Source organism: Panthera pardus, unplaced genomic scaffold (genome assembly GCF_024362965.1).
Source record: "Panthera pardus isolate Hobbes unplaced genomic scaffold, ASM2436296v1 HiC_scaffold_12, whole genome shotgun sequence".
Classification (NCBI taxonomy): Eukaryota; Metazoa; Chordata; class Mammalia; order Carnivora; family Felidae; genus Panthera; species Panthera pardus.
The window spans coordinates 8,167,347-8,187,930 of record NW_026526677.1 but is presented as its reverse complement, the minus strand read 5'-3'; the positions used below and the strand labels follow the sequence as shown (position 1 = coordinate 8,187,930).

The 20,584-nt window shown below is 55.1% G+C and overlaps 1 protein-coding gene across 1 annotated transcript; it reads left to right on the top strand.

Moving 5' to 3' along the window:
- Positions 1 to 729: 729 nt before the first annotated feature.
- On the top strand, positions 730 to 20,405 carry FERMT3 (FERM domain containing kindlin 3). The gene is given in 17 exon segments (XM_053899555.1): positions 730 to 866; positions 1,444 to 1,616; positions 4,416 to 4,649; positions 4,879 to 4,998; positions 5,085 to 5,253; positions 5,477 to 5,579; positions 17,356 to 17,463; positions 17,626 to 17,760; positions 17,850 to 17,899; positions 17,992 to 18,022; positions 18,024 to 18,117; positions 18,323 to 18,429; positions 18,567 to 18,755; positions 18,757 to 18,801; positions 19,159 to 19,283; positions 19,786 to 19,927; positions 20,074 to 20,405. Coding segments are annotated over 16 exon segments (1,992 nt in total). The 5' UTR covers positions 730 to 866; positions 1,444 to 1,456; the 3' UTR covers positions 20,254 to 20,405.
- The last annotated feature ends 179 nt before the right edge of the window (positions 20,406 to 20,584 follow it).

Here is a 20,584-nt window from a genome sequence, read left to right as displayed (position 1 = left end):
AAAAAAGAGAAAAAAGCTTACATCCCAGTGCAGATGATGGGACCCTCCAAGGTCACATCTGAGTAGGGGCCTGACAGGAGGGACCCTTGGGGGTTACTGATCAAGCGCGTCACATGTGGAGGGACAGAGTGGAGGTGGGGTGGGGAGGTGGTGAATGACCAGGGACCAGTTTCTCTTCAGCCATTCCCCTGCACAGCTCTGAGGTTTACATGTTTAAAAACAGGCTCTTAGGGGGGGCCCAGAAAAGAAAGTTGTTTCCCCCCTCGGGGTCTTCTTCAAGGGTCTGTGGTGATAAGGGACCTCTAGGGCTTGAACTTGCTTGACCTCCCAGGTTCCTAAATAACCCGGATCCGATCCTTTCAATGGCATGACTTTCTCTCTTGACAGCCCGGTGGTGTTTCATGGCCCAAAGGCCGCCACTTTGTGACAGGCTGGAGATGGGAGATGGCTTCCTACAGGGGACGGTTCGTGCAGGAAGCAGGAGTTGGTGGCTTTTCTGGTTTGAACCGAGCTTCCCTCCAGATGAGGGACACTTCGCGGTGGCGGGGGGGGGGGGGGGGCAGGGGGCACGGGCCCATTCCTTCCTTGCTTCCTGTGCACACTGGGAACAAAGGTGGGGCCCCAACTGGAACCCTCCGCATGTTGGCAACTCGCTTCCTGCACCCAGCGCCAGCCCGCCCTGGGGAGGGGCTGAGCCCGCCCCACTCCTGATAAGGAGGTGCAAGGGGCTGCCCTCTGAAGGAAGCTCCAGAGAGAGAGAAGAGGGGGAAGGAAGCACTCACTGATCTGCAGGTGTTTAGACTGAGGCCGGGAGTGGGCGGTACTCCAGCCCCCACACCTGCAGCCCCCAAACCCTAACAGGCAAGGTAAGTGGGGCGGCGGCTGAAGGCCCAGGGACCCTTTCCTTCACCCTCCTATGGCCCCTCTGCCCACATGCCTCTCTCCACGGGGCACTCTGGACTTTCCACCACCCTAAAGAGGCCGTGGCTGGTTTGGGTTGTTTGGATCTGAGCTTTGGGCCAGGATTGGACGTATCTCCCGACCTGGGTCCACAACTCTCTCCAGGGTGGGCAGCTGCCACCCCTCCAGGGTGGGCTTGGGGGGCAAAATGGGAGCCGGGGAAGCAGAGAGGGGTTGTGCCGGGCGCTGGCTTCAAGCTGAGTGATCTTGGGTGAGCCCCCTTCTTACTTTTACCCGGACTCAGTCTTCCCATCTGGAAGGTGGGAGCGGGTCGGACAACACCAATTCAGTTAAACCACCGGTAATGGCGAGGGGGCCTGAGGCTTGCCTGCAACAAATTGGCACCCGTGTCTTCGACCCGTGATGCTGCCATGACATACTGGCCGCCTGTCCAGGTCACCACGGGGCCCCCCGGACTTGAACACGGGCAGCCTAGCAGGCCCCGGCACCCTGCCCACGTTGCCTCCTTCCCACCCTCTGTAGAGTCGCCGCAGCCATGGCGGGAATGAAGACGGCCACCGGCGACTACATCGACTCATCCTGGGAGCTGCGGGTGTTTGTGGGAGAGGAGGACCCGGAGGCCGAGTCGGTCACCCTCCGGGTCACGGGGGAGTCGCACATCGGCGGGGTGCTCCTGAAGATCGTGGAGGAGATTAGTGAGTGAACCGCTGCCCCCGCTGCTGACCTCAGCACCATGGGGCGGCTATAACTGGGTCCCTGGGCACTTCCGGGCCATCTGACTGTGCAGCTCTCGATAACCCTGCCGCAGTGACTCAGGCACCACCTTAATCATCTGGTTCCAAAAAAGACATTTCCCCAACTTCCCCTCCCTCCCGCGGTCTCCCTCCCTTCCTCCCACCCTAGCTGGTTCTGCTAAGTCCCCAGGGAGCAGACCTGGCCCCAGTCCGTTCGCCCACTCCTAGGGGCAAGAGGGGCCTTGCCCGGGCCGAGGCAGAGGTGCCATTCAGGGTCTGAGGGGAGACCAGGCCCGCTCTCATACCCTCTCTGCAGGGCGGAAGCCCTCAGCAGGCTGGTGACAGGCCTGGCCTGGGTGGGAAGGCCCTGCCCCCACAGGAAGTTACAGCACAGCAGCCTGTGGTACCAGGCAGGCGTGGAGAGGAGCGGGGCTAGTGACATGGGGGCTTCTCGTCCCCTTCCCCTGTTGGGGAGAGGGGCTGCCCCTTCCTGGGCGGGCAGCAGGCACACCCCCAAAAGGCAGAGCGGGAAGGCAGGCCCATGATCGTTTCAGCCAGGAGGCCTCTGGGGCCTGGGCCACCTGCGGGTAGTAGCGGGGGGAGCAGGCAGGCTTCCTCAGACCCAGCCACCCCATCACGTGCAGCCTGGGAGGCAGATTAGTTGGCTTGTGGACGGACGGGCCCCCCGCCCCGGGGACAGCCTGGCCACAAGGCTGAGGTAGCGGGGGGCTTCCAACAGGCAGCACCCAGGAGGCTGTGAAAGCAGAAGTGGGGAACAGAGGGTCCCTCAGGAGACTGGGTGTCAGACCAAGAGGCCGCCGGGCCCAGGCTGAGCCAAAGCAGAGGGGGCGAAGAGACGGGGCCCCAAGGGAAGACCTGGTCGGCTTCCTGGCGGGGCACGCGAGCATTGCAAGAGGCCTAAACGAGTCAGTCAGACAGACGGACAGGCAGACCTGATCCCTCCACCCACTGCTGGGCCCACCGGGGAAAATCCCTTCGGCTCCTGTCCCCCGCAACGGGGACATTGTCCCCACCCCTCCTAATCCTGCTCATTCCTTAGTGTATCAATGTCTTACTGGGGCTCAGTCCAGCCAAACCCCGTGCCACCTGGAGTGTGGCCCGGCAGGTGAGACGGACCCCACAGCCGCCAGGACGGGGAGAGACAGACGGCACAGGGGCTGGAGCCAGGACAGGAAGACTCCCCAGGAGAGTCCCGACAGGGGGCCCATCACCGGGAGGGCAAGGAGTGATGTTGGAGCGTGGGGGTGTTCCGAACTGGGGCCTCCAGGCCAGGGAGGACGCCCGGAGCGTGACCAGAAGAGACTGGGGTGGTCGCCGGTAGGAGTTTGGACTACCCCGGAGGTGGAAAGTGGCCACCGAAGGGCCTTTCAGTGGCTAAGGCTCACACGTGGACAGGCCCCTCAGGTAGGGGGTGGGCTGGAGGCAGGGAGACAAGGCCTCTTACCGTGGGCAGTGAGCACGGGCAGGAGGGTGAGACTGGCATCGATTAAATGCGGAGGCTAAAAGTGAAAGAGACAGAGCTGAGGCCTGGCAGGGAGGTCCTGTCACCCGTGCTGAGAAGTCAGCAAGCGGGGAGAAGAGCCTCTGTCCAGCTTCAGGCAGAGTGAGTTTCACCCACCACGAGTGCTTCGGAGTCGCCGCATTTCTGCCCCAGAGGCAGGCGCATGGCCTGGTGAACAAGTTTCTGGAGGGGCCGAAGCCGGTGGGCGTGTGGGTTTCTGGCCTGGGGCGCGGGGCAGGGCCTGACCCCGAGGTGCCGTGCGTTTGGGGATCGGAGCAGGAAGACGAAGCTGTGGACTAGACGAGCCCTGGGAAGAGGCCGTGGTCGGGGAAGGACGGGGACCTGGAGCAGGGAAGGACGGGGGGGCAGGCCGGGATAAAAGGGCCAAGGAGGACAAAACACGAACCAAAGGCAAGAGGAGATGGGGGAGTGGGTGCCACAAAGCCAAGAACAGAGCGAGAGCAGAGGCTCAAGCGTCTTGAGAGGTGGGCCAGATGGAGCCAGAGAATCTCTTGCATTTAAGCAGCTCTGTGACACTAAGGAGGGAACTGGAGGGAGGGCAGGGGCCAGCACGGGTGGAGAGGGAGACCTGCGCCGCTGGTGAGGAAGGACTGGGCACGTTCTAGAGGGCTGGGCCCATCCCCTGTGGTCACCACACCTCAGCTCGCCGTCCTGGAGGGAGACGCGTCCCCTGTCACCAGCAGCAGCGCGAGAGAAGTCTTCACATTTCTGACCGTATCCTCCCTCGTCGGCATTCACGTGCCTGCGTCAAACGTCACAGACGCCGCGCAGACGTCATTCGGTGCCCACATCTCACGAACTAGAAAACTGCGGCCCAGAGAGGTTAAGGCCTCGGCCAAGGTCACAGAGCTCGTAACCAAGAAATGTTTCCGGAGTGCCCGCTGCCGCGTGCCGGGCACGGTCCCAGGCTCCCAACAGGGCCTCTGCCTCCTGGGTTCCCAGGAAGGCCGGGGAGGTGCTGGATGGGGGGTGGGGGAGCCCAGTGGGCTGGAGGCACTAAGATCGGGGCACCTGGATCTGGGTTGGGGGGCTTCCCCTGGGAAGTGAGGTCGCGACTGAGCCCGGAGAAATGAGCAGGGTCAGCCAGCAAAGAGCTATTCCGCTGTGACCTCAGTCCCAGGCCCGCCCTTGCCTTGGGCCGGGGAGGGACCGCGCTTGTGCTCGGCGCCCGGCGCCTCCGTGGCTGATGCACGTCCCCTTCCCCCGTGCCACCACAGAGCGCAAGCAGGACTGGTCAGACCACGCCATTTGGTGGGAACAGAAAAAACAGTGGCTGCTGCAGACCCACTGGACGCTGGACAAGTACGGTATCCTGGCTGATGCCCGCCTCTTCTTCGGACCCCAGCACCAGCCCATCATCCTGCGGCTGCCCAATCGCCGCGCCGTGCGCCTCCGGGCCAGCTTCTCCCAGCCCCTCTTCCAGGCGGTGGCTGCCATCTGCCGCCTCCTCAGTGAGTCCCCTGCTGCTTCCCCACCCCCCACCCCCATCCTCCACCCTGCAAGGTCCCGCGAGGGGCCAGGTCTCCCTGCTTTACAAGGCCCAGTCACTGTCACCTTGTCCTTACGGTCCTGTTCCCTATCCCGCCTGCAGGGCCGTGACCTGCCCCAAAGTACCCAGGAGAGGAGCGGGAGGTCACGGGGCAGGTCCCGGGCCCCTGCTGAGGTCCCAGCTCCCCTCAGGTATCCGGCATCCTGAGGAACTGTCTCTGCTCCGGGCTCCTGAGAAGAAGGAGAAGAAGAAGAAGGAGAAGGAGCCGGAAGAGGAGTTGTATGACCTGACCAAGGTCGTCCTGGCTGGGGGTGAGCACAGACAGGCGGGGCAGGCGGGGGGCTGGGCACCGGCGCCGGGGCCCCTGAGGCCTGTTTGACCCCGACCTGCCCTCCAGGCGTGGCACCTGCGTTGTTCCGGGGGATGCCAGCCCACTTCTCAGACAGTGCGCAGACCGAGGCCTGCTATCACATGCTGAGCCGGCCGCAGCCACCGCCGGACCCCCTCGTGCTGCAGCGCCTGCCTCGGCCCAGCTCCCTGTTGGACAAGACCCAGCTCCACAGCAGGTGCACGGCTGGCCGGGTCTGCGCCCCGGAGCCATGTCCCCTTGTGTCCGGGCTCCCACCTCCAGGTCCATGCCCTCCCCTGTATCCTTACCCCAAATCCATACCTCCTGTCTCCGGGCCTTTCTTATATGCGTGCTTGCCCCCAAGCCCCCTGCCCAGCCCCCACCACGCCCCGGAACCTTTCCTGTCTCAGCCCTGACCTCTGCCCTGTGCTGTGGGCCAGGTGGCTGGACTCGTCGCGGTGCCTCATGCAGCAGGGTGTCAAGGCGGGGGACATGCTCTGGCTTCGCTTTAAGTACTACAGCTTTTTCGACCTGGATCCCAAGGTGAGCTGGGTCTGGGGGTGGGGGGGCTGGGTCGATGAGACATGCGGATTTAGGGTCGGGGGTCTGGGCTCGGGGAACGCGAGAGACTCCGAGGGCGTCTGCTGATCCACACTCCTGTTTATTAGTTCCGCCGACAAGGTGCTGAGCCGGGACCGACGTCAGGCCTGTCTCTCAGGGGGCTGTCAGGCAGGTAGTGACCGCAGAGCAGTGTAGACAGCGGCGAGTGCCCCCAGCAGCCTGCTCCGGTGGCAGATACCTGGCACCTGGACTCAGAGAAGGCTTCCTGGCAGCGGTGACGCTGTAGGTTTGGGTGGGCAGGGGCGAGGCTTGGCGGGCAGGGGCTGCGTGTGTCTCCCCCTCCCTGCCCGCCGTCCCCACCGGCGATCGACGGGCTCCATGCGTCCCTCTCAAAAACTGCCAGGCCCCCACACGTGCTCCCTTACCTGTGACCCCTTCTCTTGCCCCCCCCCGCCCTTTACTGCCCAACTTCTAAATGCTGTTTTCAGTGTCCTTGCTCCCCGGACTCCTGCCTCCTGGTTCCAAGTCTTTCCTATGGGTGCTCCTGGACTCCCTCTCTCTCCTCAGCCAAATCTGTCCTAGCGTCTTCTGTCCCCATCCACACAGTGGAAGCACACCTGCTGTTTGTCCGCTGCTCACTGAGAGCTGGGGCGAGGCGAGCGGGGGGGTGGGGGGGTGTCTCCAGATATCCTGTCCGGGTTCCCCCGGTCTCCTCCTGTCCCCGCAGCCTCTGGGGGTCAGCAAGCCCAGAAACTCACTCCTCAGCCATCCTTAACCCCCTTTGCCCATTACAGCTCACAAGTGCGTCATGTCCAGCATAGACATTGTCCCCTGAGCTCTAGACTCAAGTGTCCAGGCGGCCCTGCTCTGCTCACAGACCTGCCTGAACAAAGTCCTGATTCCCAGCCTGCCCGGGACATCCTCCCACCTTTCATGGAGTCGTTACGCAAGGCCGCACTTACACCATTCTGGATCCTTCCCTTTCCCTCCCTCCCACCTCATCCATCTTTGCGTCCCCGTTCACCAGTCCCTTGAATGAAAACCCCAAACCACCTACTTTTCGTCTGTGTCACGTGGGTTGGCGCACTCCCCACCCTCCGCACCGCACCTAGAATGAGCATACCCTAGGGGTCAACTCACTCCTATGGCCGCTTACTGCCCCCCCCGCTGCCCAGCCCCCAGGCCATTGCCTGATCTGGTCCCTGCGCACCTATCTGTCCCCCTTCCTCCCCTCTACACTCAGCCCCTCCCTCTCCTGGGGATTTGTTGTTGTTTCCTTCTGTTTCTCCTGCCTTCCTTTCCTTGAGTGGTTTCCATGATTCCATTTTATCTCCTTTATATTAGTTTATTTAGCTATACTTAAAAACTTTTTTTTTTTTAAGTTTATTTATTTTGAGAGACAGATAGAGAGTGAGCAGGAAAGGGCAGGGAGAGAGAAAGAGAGAGAATCCCAAGGAGGCTCCATGCTGTCAGTGTGGAGCCTGACCCTGGGCTCGAACTCACAAACCGTGAGATCATGACCTGAGCCGAAACCAAGAGTCGGACGCTTAACTGACTGAGCCACGCAGGCGCCGCCCCACCCCCGCCAAAAATTTTTTGAGTGGTTGCTTTAGGGGTTATAGTACACATACACTATTACCATCCAATAATATTCTACCACTTCTGCACGGGAACCTGACAACAGGACGGTTGTATGTCCCCTCCCAGCCTCTATATTCTCGTTATCACATTCTTGGATTCTGCTTGTGTCAAAGCCTGCAAGACATTGCCATTCTTGTCGTTGCTGTCATTATGACGGCTGTGTCGAGAAATAATCCACATACCATATCATTGGTCCATTCAGAGTGTATAACCCAATGGTTTCTGGTACATTCACAGAGCTGGGCAGCCATCAGCACATTTTGTAACATTTTCATCACCTCCTCCAAAATCATCCCCATCAGCAGTCCCTCCCGTTTATTCCTCAAGCCCCAGGCAACTCCTAGTCTCCCTTCTGTGTCTCTAGATTTGCCCTTTGCGGACGTTTCGTATAAATAAGATCTCACAGTGTGTGGCTTTTTGTGACTGGCTTCTTTCCGTTGGCATCGTGGTTTCATGTTTTAGCGTGTTTCGCTGTTTTATTCCTTTTTATTGCAAAATGGTATTTAAAAAAAAAACAACAACTGTAGTGTTCATTTTTGAGAGAGAGAGAGAGAGAGCGCACATGAGCAGGGAGGGGCAGAGAGAGAGGGAGACACAGAATCCGAAGCAGGCTCCAGGCTCCGAGCTGTCAGCACAGAGCCCGACGCGGGGCTCAGACTCACGAGCTGTGAGATCGTGACCTGCGCTGAGGTCAGAGGCTTAAGCGACAGAGCCACCCAGGCGCCCCGCAAAATGGCATTTCGTTGCGTGGGTGTGCCACATTTTATTTATCCATTCAGCAATCACAAGATGTTTCATTTCCCCCCGCCCACATGTTGGCTATTAACAAATGATGCTTCCGTGAATATCCACGTACAGGTTTTTTTGAGCGGTCGTATCTCTTCATTTCTCTTGGGTGTACATCTAGGAGTAGAACGGTTGAGTGGCCATCACTATTATTTTTTACTTTAACCAGTCAGTCCTTTTTTGTGAAACTTTGTGTTTTGTGATAGCTGGAGATCCCCCCAGGCAGGTTGGGAGAAATGATACACAGAGGGGCGCCTGCCTGGCTCAGCTGGTGGGGCGTGTGATTCGTGATCTCGGGGTTGTGAGTTCGCACCCCCCCCCGTTGGATGTAGAGGTTACTGAAAAAGAAAATATTAGGGGTGCCTGGGTGGCTCAGTTGGTTGGGCATCCAACTCTTGATATCGGCTCTCTCAAAAGAAATACACTTTTGAACATAAATAAATAAAATAAAATAAAATCTTAAAACAAAAAAAAACAAAAAAGAATCCCCGAGATCCTAGATACCTAGGTACCCTTTCCCCAGTGTCTACGGACAGTATCAAAACCGGGATGTTGACATCAGAATAATCAAGATTCATTTCCGTCAGCCAACTGTCCTGTAAAGACATTTTTAAAAATATAACAGTCTTTTATTTCTGCCCCCACATTCACCGTTCCCTGTCTCTTTATTCCTGTGCATAGATACAGATTTCCAGCTGGTATCATTTTCTGTCCGCCCGAAGGACTTCCTTGAACATTTCTTGTGGTGCTTGATCTAGTGGTGATGATTCTTTCTCAGCTTTTGTATGTCTGAATAACTCGTTATTTTGCCTTTGATTGTGAGAGCTCGGTGTAGAGTCCTTGGTTGACAGTTTTGTTACTTAACGGCACTCTGAAGAAATGTCCCCACACCGTCCTGTGGCTTGCGTGGCTCCCAGCAGGGTCCCCTGTCATTCTTTATTCATGTGTATGTAATGTGTCTTTTCTCCTGACTACTTTTATGATTTCTGAATCACTGCCTTAAAACAACGTGATTATCATGTGCCTTGGTTCCCTTCAGGTTTCTCATGCGTGGGGTTCAGTGAGCTTCTTGTATCTGTGAGTTGACAGTTTGTGTCAAATTTGAAAAATTATATATATATATATATATATATATATATTTTTTTTTTAAACATTTATTCATCTTTGAGAGACAGAGAGAGACAGAGCATCAGCAGGGGAGGGGCAGAGAGAGGGAGACATAGAATCGGAAGCAGGCTCCAGGCTCCGAGCTGTCAGCACAGAGCCCGACGCGGGGCTCGAACTCACAAACTGTGAGATCATGACCTCAGCCGAAGTCGGATGCTCAACTGACTGAGCCACCCAGGCACCCCAAATTTGAAAAATTTTGCAGAGATTTCTTCCTGCCCCCTCTCTTGATGAGATTCTAACTATATAAACTATTGGACTACTTAGGATTGTTCCACAGCCCACTGATGCCCTGTTCGTTTTTTTTTTAGATGTCTCTTCAAGTCTTATTTTTTAAAAAAAATTTTAATGTTTCTTTATTTTTGAGAGAGAGAGACAGAGAGAGAGAGACAGAGCACAAGCAGGGGAGGGGCAGAGAGAGAGGGAGACACAGAATCCGAAGCAGGCTCCAGGCTCCGAGCTGTCAGCACAGAGCCCGATGTGGGGCTCAAACTCACGAATCATGAGATCGTGACCTGAGTCGAAGTCGGACGCTTATGGGACTGAGCCACACAGGCACCCCGCCCCCCCAGCCTTACTTTTCTGTGCTGCATTTTGTGTAGGTCTCTTGCTCTTTTTTTTTTTTTTTAATGTTTATTTATTTATTTTGAGAGAGCGAGAGAGGCAGAGAGAGAGGGAAAGGGAAAATCCCAAGCAGACTCCACTCTGTCAGAGCAGAGCCCGATGTGGGGCTTGAACTCATGAACTGTGAGATCATGACCTGAGCAGAAATCGAGTTGGCCACTTAACCAACTGAGACACTCAAGCACCCTCTTGCTATATGTTCAAGTTTACTAATCTTTTCTTCTGCCACATCTAATCTGCCGTGGATTTCATGCCTAGAAGTTTAATTGTGACCTTATTTTAATAGTTTCCGTGTCTCTCCTTAACATGCTCCTGTTTTTCTCTACCTCCTTCAACACACGTGATATATTTATAATAACTTTTCCTGATTGTTACCTACTCATTCTATCATCTGTCTCATTTCTGGATCTGTTTCTATGGACTCCTCATTATGAGTTGTATTTTTCCGCTTGTTTTCATCCCTGGTCATTTTTTTTTTTTTAATGTTTATTTATTTTGGAGAGAGAGAGAGAGAGAGAGAGAGTGAGGAGAGGAGGGGCAGAGAGAGAGAGAGAGACCCAGAATCCTTAGCAGGCTCCAGGCTCTGAACCGTCAGCACAGAGCCCCGATGCGGGGCTTGAACTCACAAACCGCGAGATCGTGACCTGAGCCGAAGTCGGCTGCTTAACCGACGGAGCCACCCAGGCGCCCCGCCTGGTCATTTTTTATTTGATGCCAGACAATGCAATCTTTTTATGTTCTTGGGTGCTAGATTTTTTTTTTTTTTTTGTAGTCCTTTAACTATTTTTAAACTTTGTTTAGGGATGAAGTTAAACTACTTGGAGACAGTTCAATCCTTCCAAGGCTTGCTTTGAATATTAATTAGACAGGACAAAAGCAGCCGCTCATCTAGGGCTAATTTACCCCATTACTGAGACAATTGCCTTCTGAGAACTCTTCCCAATGTGCCATGCATCATGAGGTTTCTCTAATCTGGCTTTTGGGGAGCGTGAACCGTTTCCCCCCGTAGGTTACTGCTGGCAAATGTTCCACCTGGCTCCTTTCAAATGTTTCTTTTCCCATCAGCTTTGGGTAATTTCCTTCCACACATACGTCGATCAGTGCTTAGCTGAAGACTCAGGAGGAGCCCTCTGCTGCTCTCCGGAGCTTTCTCTCTGGGCAGCTCTCTCCTCTCCAGTCCTCTGTCCTGTGAAATCCAGCTGCCGTGAACTCACCAAATGCTCAACTCCATTTCTTCAGCTCGGGAAATAGGCTGGGCTCTCTCTGGGCAGTAAGCAATCTGGGGCAATCTTAGGATTCGCTGTGTTTGTTTCCCTTCCGTCAGGACCACTGTTCTGTGTGGTCTCTTGTCCAACATCTAAAATCCAGCGACGGGTCTTTGTTGTTCTCTTTGTTTTTATTTTTTTCGAGACTGTATTTGTAAGTAATCTCCACATGCCTCGCGGGGCTTGAACTCACAACCCCGAGATCAAGAGTCATATGCTTTGCCAATGAGCCAGCCAGGCGCCCCTGTTCTCGTTTGTTTTTAAAACAAAAGTTTAAAAACAACATTTTCTTATAGTGCACAATTGTTATATTTTATTTTCTTATTTTTCTATTAATTGTGCACAGTTAGAAGAGAGACCCCCTCCCCACATGGCTCTCTGGATATTCTCTACGTGGCTGTGGCTTCTCCTTTGGGGTGGATCACGTTAGGTAATCAGTCAGCGTCATTGTTCCCTTGGAACCGTAGAGTGGGATCCTTGCACAGCTGCTGTCCTTGGACTGCCCTTGTCTATTTCCTGGGAATTCCTCTACTGGACTTCTTGGTTCCTGAATCTTCTGTGTTCCTCTGTTGACTCGTTCCTTCATTTTTTTTTTTTAATGTTTTATTTATTGTTGAGAGAGACAGAGACAGAGACACAGAATCCAAAGCAGGCTCCAGGCTCTGAACTGTCAGCACAGAGCCCGACGTGGGGCTCGAACTCACGAACCACGAGATCATGACCTGAGCTAAGGTCGGATGCTTAACCGACGGAGCCACCCAGGCGCCCCTCACTCATCATTCTGAATGAAACATATGTTTCAGCAGCTTCCCCTAACCTGATAAAGGCATTGAAATCCTGCATGTCTGAAAAGTTCACTACTCTGCCCTCACGTGCGTGATAGTTTAGCCAGGTGTAGAATTCTAGGTTGGAAACATTCCTCTGCCACATCTGAAGCCACCTTCCCCTCGTCCTTCTGGTTCTCGGTGTTACTATTGTGGAGTCTAGTGCCATTTTTATTTTTAGTCCTTTCGTATGAGACCTTTTTATTTTTTCTTGGACGGGGAGGGGAGGTACCAGAAGCTTTTAGATCTTCTCTTTATCTCATGATGCTTTGAAATCTCTCAATACTATGTCCTAGTAAGGATCTATCTTTGTTGACTGACCTGCACACTTGTGGAGCCCTTTCAAGTCAGAAACCTGAGTCTTTCAGTTCTGGAGAAATACCCTAAATAATCTCAATCATTTCCTCCCCGCCAGTTTTCTGTTCCTTTCTGCTGGAACTCAGTCGATATTAGACCCCCTGGATTGATTCTTCAAAGAAAACAACGTAGACATTTATCGTGTCTTTCTCATTTTTTAAGGTTCTTTCTTTCTTTCTTTCTTTCTTTCTTTCTTTCTTTCTTTCTTTCTTAAATGTTTATTTTTGAGAGAGAAAGAGACAAAGCATGAGCGGGGGAGAGACAGAGAGAGAGAGAGAGAGAGGGAGTCATAGAATCTGAAGCAGGCTCCAGGCTCTGAGCTGTCAGCACAGAGCCCGACACGGGGCTTGAACCCACGAACCGTGAGATCCTGACCCAAGCCAAAGTCAAATGCTTAACCGACCGAGCCACCCAGGTGCCCCTAAGATTTTTTATTTTTAAGTAATCTCTACACCCACTGTGGGGCTCAAGCTCACAATCCCGAGATCAAGAGTCGCACACTCTACCAACTGAGCCTGTCAGGCGCCCCTTGTTCTTTTTTTTTTTTTTTTCAATGTTTATTTATTTTTGGGACAGAGAGAGACAGAGCATGAACGGGGGAGGGACAGAGAGAGAGGGAGACACAGAATCGGAAACAGGCTCCAGGCTCTGAGCCATCAGCCCAGAGCCCGACACGGGGCTCGAACTCACGGACCGCGAGATCGTGACCTGGCCGAAGTCAGACGCTTAACCGACTGCGCCACCCAGGCGCCCCAGTTGTTCTTTGTCATTTCTAAGTTTGTTGCCTTTTTGTTTTACTTTCTGGACAGTGCTTTGACTTATCTTTCAAATGATGTGTTGAATTTTTAATTTCTGCAACTACCCTTTTACGTTCTAAGAGCTCTTGTCTTCTGAGTGTTCCTTTGTAAAGTTTTTTTGTTTTTGTTTTAGTATAACATGCTTTTAGAGCAATGTACAAATGTATCCAACACATCAAGCAACAGGACTTTACCAGCCCCCAGAAGCCTCCTTCCTACCACTTCCAGGCAGTATCTTCCATGGCTGGGGCGGCACTAAGATTAATCCTAACACGATAGATGGTTTTGACTGTGTTGAAATCTACATCAATGAAATCACGCAGTTGTCTGGCTGTTGCCACTCAGCATTATGTTTGTATGATTCACATGCTTGTATGTTACACATAGTTGTAGCCTATTCTCTCTCATTGGTGTGCGACGTTCCTTTATGTCAATATACCCCAATTCACTGTCCGTTCTACTGCTGATGGGCATTGCACAATCTCCAGATTGAGACGATTACGAATAAGGATGCTACGAACATTCCTGTAATGTCTTCCGGTGAACATGGGCACACATTTCTGCACACATTTCTCAGCAGGTGCATGAGAATGTCCCTTGTTCCACAACCTTACTGGCACTTGGTATTTCCTCTCTTTTTTTTGTGGTAACCATTCTGGTAGGTGTGTAATGGCCCCTTGTATGGTTTTTTTGCTTATTTGTTGTTGTTTTTTTAACAGCTTTACTTAGCTGTAACTTACATGCCAACAAAATCACTCAGTGTAAGCATGCAGTTCGATTTATCTTTAGCAAATTTACACAGTTGTGCAGCCATCACCACAATCAAGTTCTGAGGGAGGTATTTCATCACCCCAGAAATTTCTCTAGTGCTATTTGTAGTAACTGCCCCTCCCACACCCAACCCCAGACAACCACTATGTGCTTACTATGTGACTTTAATTCACATTTCCCTGATGACTAATCAGGTGGAGCCCTTTTTCATATGGCTACTAGCCATTTGGATATCCTCTTTTGTCAAGTTTCTGTTCAACTTTTCTTTTTTTTTTGGACAACTTAAGAAAATTTTTTTTTTTATGTTTATTTATTTTTGAGACAGAGAGAAACAGAGCATGAATGGGGGAGGGGCAGAGAGAGAGGGAGACACAGAATCGGAAGCAGGCTCCAGGCTCTGAGCTGTCAGCACAGAGCCCGACGTGGGGCTCGAACTCACAAACCGTGAGATCATAACCTGAGCCGAGGTCGGATGCTTAACAGACTGAGCCACCCAGGCGCCCTTTTTTGACAACTTTTAATATTGAATTGCTTATCTTTCCTATTGCTTTATAGGAGGTCTTTATATATTCTGTACATGAGTAATACTTTGTCAGATAAGTATATTGTGACTGTGTCTTCCCACCCCGTGCTTTGCCTTTTCATTCTCTTGATGGTTTATTTTGATAAAAAGACCTTCCTAATTTTAATATAATCTGCCTTCTATTTTCAAATATTTTTTTTTTCTTTTATGATTGATATCTTTTGTGTCCTGTTTAAGAAATCTTTTTTGGGGGGGGGGGCAGTGTGCCTGGGTGGCTCAGTCGGTTGAGCGACCGACTTCGGCTCAGGTCATGATCTTACGGTTTGTGAGATCTCTCTCTCTGCCCCTCCCCTACTCATGCTCTGTCTCTTTCTGTCTCAAAAATAAATAAACATTAAAAAAAAAGAATATATATTTTTTTAATTCCAAGATCACAAAGATGTAGTCCTATTTTTCTCTAAAAGCTTTATTGGGTTTGTTTTGTTTTGTTTTGTTTTGTTTTTTTAATGTTTATTTATTTTTGAGACAGAGAGAGACAGAGCATGAACGGGGGAGGGGCAGAGAGAGAGGGAGACACAGAATCGGAAGCAGGCTCCAGGCTCTGAGCCATCAGCCCAGAGCCTGACGCGGGGCTCGAACCCACAGACCGCGAGATCGTGACCTGAGCTGAAGTCGGACGCTCAACCGACTGAGCCACCCAGGCGCCCCAAAGCTTTATTGTTTTAACTTTAGTATTTAGATCTGCAGTCCAGCTGGAGAGACAAATTGACCAATGGAACCACAGAGAGTCAGAGAGAGACCCATATGTTTATATTCCCCTGACTTAGAACAAAGGGGACCCCAGGGTCACTGGGAACGGATAAATGAATCAATAAATGATACTGGGTCCATTGGATACCTATATATGTATTTTTAATGTTTATTTATTTTAAGAGGGAGTGAGGGAGTGAGCATGAGCAGGGGTGGGGCAGAGAGAGAGAGAAAGAGAATCTCAAGCAGGCTCCACATCCAATGCTGAGCCCAACACAGGTCTCGATCTCATGACCACTAGATCACGACCTGAGCTGAAATCTAGAGTCAGATGCTTAACCGACTGAGTCACCCAGGCGCCCCAGGGTACCCATGTTAAAAACAAACAAACAAACAAACAAACAAACAAACATCCACATACAAATACCAATTCCAGCTGGATTGCAGTCTGAATTACTAAACCTTTATAATTATGCTCCTTTTAAACACAGCATCCTGTCCTTGTTTTAGGAGCGCAGCATTTTGTCTTTCTAAGGATTTGGACTGGTTGAAGTTTTCTTCTGCTCCCTACTGATTTCATTTCCTCTAAGCTCTTTCTCTGCTGTTCATCTTGGTCCCTGTGGTTGACGTCAGCAGCTTCCCTTACACGCGGGTGATCCCTGCCTGCCCTTTCGTGGTGAGAGGCAAGGCTCCGGGAAGCCCCTGAAAACCCTGAGCCGGTGAATAGAGCTTGGCACTCTGGGGGCTTCCTGGGGGCGCTGGGGTAAGGATGCCGTTTTTTGTAAGGGGTTTCTCTTTGGCTCGTCAGTTTCTCAGCCGTGAACCCTCTGATCTCCCGACTGGGAACAGAAGGCTCACTGCCAATGTCTTAGGCGACCGTGGGACTTGGGGGAGTCTCACCTTTCAGAACGTCAACTTTCTTCATCTGTTTCGAGCACAGTGCCGTCCCTCGCCCAGCTGTGCCTAGACTGTCTCTGGCTCACCATCGCCAGAGCGTAAATCTCTCCTCTGCCAGGTGCCTGGCTGTCACTGGGCTGCAGGGAGTGGGGGCACTGGCTCCTTTGAGACCCCTTCTGCCGTCCTCACGGCAGCCCACCCTCACCTCTCGGCCGGAGGATCCCGGTGGGGAACCTGCCAGGGGCCGCCACGTGCCCTGGATGCCTCTGTCCGGATCTGTGTTCTTTTTGCTGTTTGTTTTCTGCCTATTTTCAGAACTCATTAGTGCCTCCACCGCAGAACAGGAGAGGGGAGACGGGTTAGCAATCCCGGCTCTCTCTCTCCCCGTAACTCAGTTCCCGTTCCCGTTTCTGCTTTCCATCTTCCAAAATGTCATCCGCGTGCCTCACCTGCAAGGATTCCCGCTCCCTTCGTCCCTTTGGGTTGACCCTTTTTACGCTCTTGCTGTCAGTTGTGCGGGTTGCAGGGGGACCATGGGCTTGGTCTTCTGACCCGTGAGCTTTGCAGTCCCTGTTCCTTCTTTCTGGAGGGTTCTTCCTATCACTATTCCCGTCAGTGGCCCGTGGCCATCCTTCAGGCCGCAGGGCAGTCCGACATCTCCTCAAGGACAACTCCCCTGAATGCTTCCTCACGAGGAGCTCCATGCATCCCAGTTCCATCCTCTGTCATCGCCATCGTCCTCGTGGTGCCCCTTGTCCAAGGGCACGAGTGAAAGGCCCCACGGAAGCTACTTCCTTGATTGCTTTTATCGAAGTCTTGAATCACCTTACTCATTCATTGATTGGTTTACTCGGTCCCCCTTCTGCCCCCACAGGCACGCAGTAGACACGCAGTCGACGTTGGTCCGGGAAGCTTTTTTTTTTTTTTAATTTTTTTTAAATGTTTATTTATTTTTGAGACAGAGAGAGACAGAGCATGAACGGGAGAGGGTCAGAGAGAGAGGGAGACACAGAATCTGAAGCAGGCCCCAGGCTCCGAGCTGTCAGCACAGAGCCCCGACGCGGGGCTCGAACTCACGGACCGTGAGATCATGACCTGAGCCGAAGTCGGACGCTTAACCGACTGAGCCACCCAGGCGCCCCTGGTCCGGGAAGCTTTACAGAGAGATCGGTGCCCACTTGCCCGGGCAGGCCATACGGCTGGAGTTGGGGGTCTGCTGCCCGTGTGGGGCTGCTAGGCGAACTTGGCACTGTGCAGGGGGCAGGGCTGGAGGCTGAGGCTCAAGGGGTCGGGGCGCACAGGGTGCCGGGGGCACTTGGCACCTGACCAACCCAGCCTCCCCCACCCCTGCCGCAGACGGACCCGGTGCGGCTGACCCAGCTGTACGAGCAGGCGCGGTGGGACCTGCTGTTGGAGGAGACCGACTGCACCGAGGAGGAGATGATGGTGTTTGCAGCCCTGCAGGTGCCCGGCGGGCCAGGGGACCTGGGGGGCCGGGGCGCGGGCCAGACCCAGGGCAGGGAGGGTCTTCCGGGGTGGGGCCCCGTCTTCGGGACGCCCCGCTTAGGGCCCTGCGGGCTCCTGGGCTGCCCACCCAGCCCCTCCCTGGCCATGTGCCCCACCCAGTACCACATCAACAAGCTGTCCCAGAGTGGGGAGGCGGGCGAACCCGCCGCCGCAGACCCCGGGCTGGACGACCTGGACGCGGCCCTGAACAACCTGGAGGTGAAGCTGGAGGGGTCGGCGCCCACAGACGTGCTGGTGAGGAGGAGCCCGGGTCGGGCTGGGCGTCGGGGTCAGGGTCGCGTGCGGAGACCTGGCCCTCCTCTGACTCCTCGTCCCCCCCCCAGGACAACCTCACCACCATCCCAGAGCTCAAGGACCATCTCCGGATCTTCCGGTGAGTTCGGGCCCAGGGTCGGCAGCGCCGCTGGAGGGGGCCCAGTGTGGAGACGGAGCACACAGCCTGTCACACACCTGCCTCACCCTCAGGCCCCGGAAGCTGACCCTAAAAGGGTACCAGCCAGCACTGGGTGGTGTTCAAGGAGACCACGCTGTCCTACTACAAGAGCCAGGAGGAGGCCCCGGGGGACCCCATTCAGCAGCTCAACCTCAAGGGTGAGTGAGGGGCCGCCGGGCCAGGACGGGGACAAGGGCAGGAGCTGGCTGGGGGCCCACCTGGCCCACCTCAGTTTCCCCCTCGGGGTAGAGGGAAGATACCTCTGTCCTGAGGCACTGTGCTGGGCCGGCATTCTCCCAGGGACCTCTCAGGCAGGGCCCCCCCCCAACCCAGCCTCCTACCCACCCCTTCGTCTCCCTCTAGGCTGTGAGGTAGTCCCCGATGTCAATGTCTCCGGCCAGAAGTTCTGCATCAAACTCCTAGTACCCTCCCCCGAGGGCATGAGTGAGATCCACGTGAGGTGCCAGGATGTAAGTGAGGGCCGGGCAGGGGTCAGCGCTGGGCCGAAGCCGGAGTGGGGCCAGGGACAGGGCCGGGGTGGGGGTGGGGGGGCCGAACCAGAGCCCGGCGAGCCCCTCACCACCCTCCCCTGTTCCTCGCACCCCAGGAGAAGCAGTACGCCCACTGGATGGCCGGCTGCCGACTGGCCTCTAAGGGTCGCACCATGGCAGACAGCAGCTACGCCAGCGAGGTGCAGGCCATTCTGGCCTTCCTCAGCCTGCAGCGGACGGGTGGCGGGGGCTCAGGCAACCACCCCCAGGGCCCTGACGCCTCTGCCGAGGGCCTCAACCCCTACGGGCCTTGTTGCCCCACGCTTCCAGCGGAAGTTCAAGGCCAAGCAGGTGCCAAAGGAAGTGGGTGGGGGGAATGACCACGGCTTTTACCTGGCCACCCTTGGCCCCTGGATCTCCACACAGCCTTCCTCTAGAAAGCCACGTGCTCACTCGTTCCTTCTCCTACCCTTGTCCTTGAGACGGAGCATGCTGGTCCCCACCCCCTGGGAGGGGTCACGGCCCGGCTGCCCGAGTCCACCTCAGGGCCTGGCTCAGCAACCGTCTGCTGAGTGGTGCGAGGGCGCCCAGTGGAGGCCCCGCGCTGGGCCCCGCCCCTGCTCAGGCTCAGCATCCGATCTCCCTGATGGGGACAGGCGGGGGGTCTCAGGGACTTCGGGGCCGCCCCTCACCAACGTGGTCCCGCAGCTCACCCCACGGATCCTGGAAGCCCACCAGAACGTGGCCCAACTTTCGCTGTCCGAGGCCCAGCTGCGCTTCATCCAGGCCTGGCAGTCCCTGCCTGACTTTGGCATCTCCTATGTCGTGGTCAGGTACGGGCCCCGCCCCAGCCCCCCTCTGCCCTCCCCTCCTGCCTGGAGAGGGGCACCCCCGAAGCCTCCCTTCCTGCTCTGTGCGGGCGCCCCCGCAGCAGACACCAGAGCAAGAGACCAGGCCAGGAGGGCAGGAGTCCCAGCTCCTGTCCCAGCTCTGCCGCAGCCCGGTCCCTCTCGAGGCCGCGGTCCGCTGCTATGACACGGAGTGCCCTCTGCCCGCTTTCCCAGCCTGCAGAGACAGCCAGGCAACAGATGACGACGGTACCCACAAAAGTCGTTACCGAAAGGCCTGGACACTTTGCCTGATGCCGCCAAGAATGCTAGTGTAACGATTAGATCAGTTAACCCTCGTCTTCCAGAAGAGGAACTCGAGGCTCAGAGAACCTAAATGACAGGAGCACAGCGTGCTCCGGAGCACGGCACCGGGCTATCTGGGGGGGCCCTGGGGCCCGTGCAGGGCAGGGCTCTTGCTCACACTCTGTCCTCCCCGGGGAACTAGGTTCAAGGGCAGCAGGAAGGATGAGATCCTGGGCATCGCCAACAACAGACTGATCCGCATCGACTTGGCCGTGGGCGACGTGGTCAAGACCTGGCGCTTCAGCAACATGCGCCAGTGGAACGTCAACTGGGACATCCGGCAGGTGGGCCAGGAGTGAGGACGGGGCGGAAGCAGGGCGCGGCCAGGGTGGGGCCAGACCGCAGCGGCCAGGCCAGACCCAGCCAGGGCAGGACCGGGGCTGCTCTCTTATCCCACCCCCACCAGCCCCTCTGACCGCTCACTCTGCAGGTCGCCATCGAGTTTGACGAGCACATCAACGTGGCTTTCAGCTGCGTGTCTGCCAGCTGCCGCATTGTGCACGAGTACATCGGGGGCTACATTTTCCTGTCGACAAGGGAGCGGGCCCGCGGGGAAGAACTGGACGAGGACCTCTTCCTGCAGCTCACAGGAGGCCACGAGGCCTTCTGAGGCCTGTCTTATTGTCCCCACTTTGCTCACTACCTGCTCTGGCCACTCCTAAGCCCACACCCTCTCCAGACAGGCACTGAGCTGGGCACGCTCCCCTGCTGTCAGCTGGCTTCGTGCAGACCGGGGACCTAACTGGACCAGACTCTGCCATCCCCCGGGGGCTAGAGAGAGGGTGGGCTATGAGCTCGTACGATGCCCACCCTCTCCTTGTCCGAGTGGCCGAGACCGACACCCCCGACCTAGCTGTAGTCCTGAGCACATCAAGAAGCCCGGCTGTAGCTACAGGATAATTCATGGTTTCCAACTGGAATTTCTGTTTTGTCATCTTTCT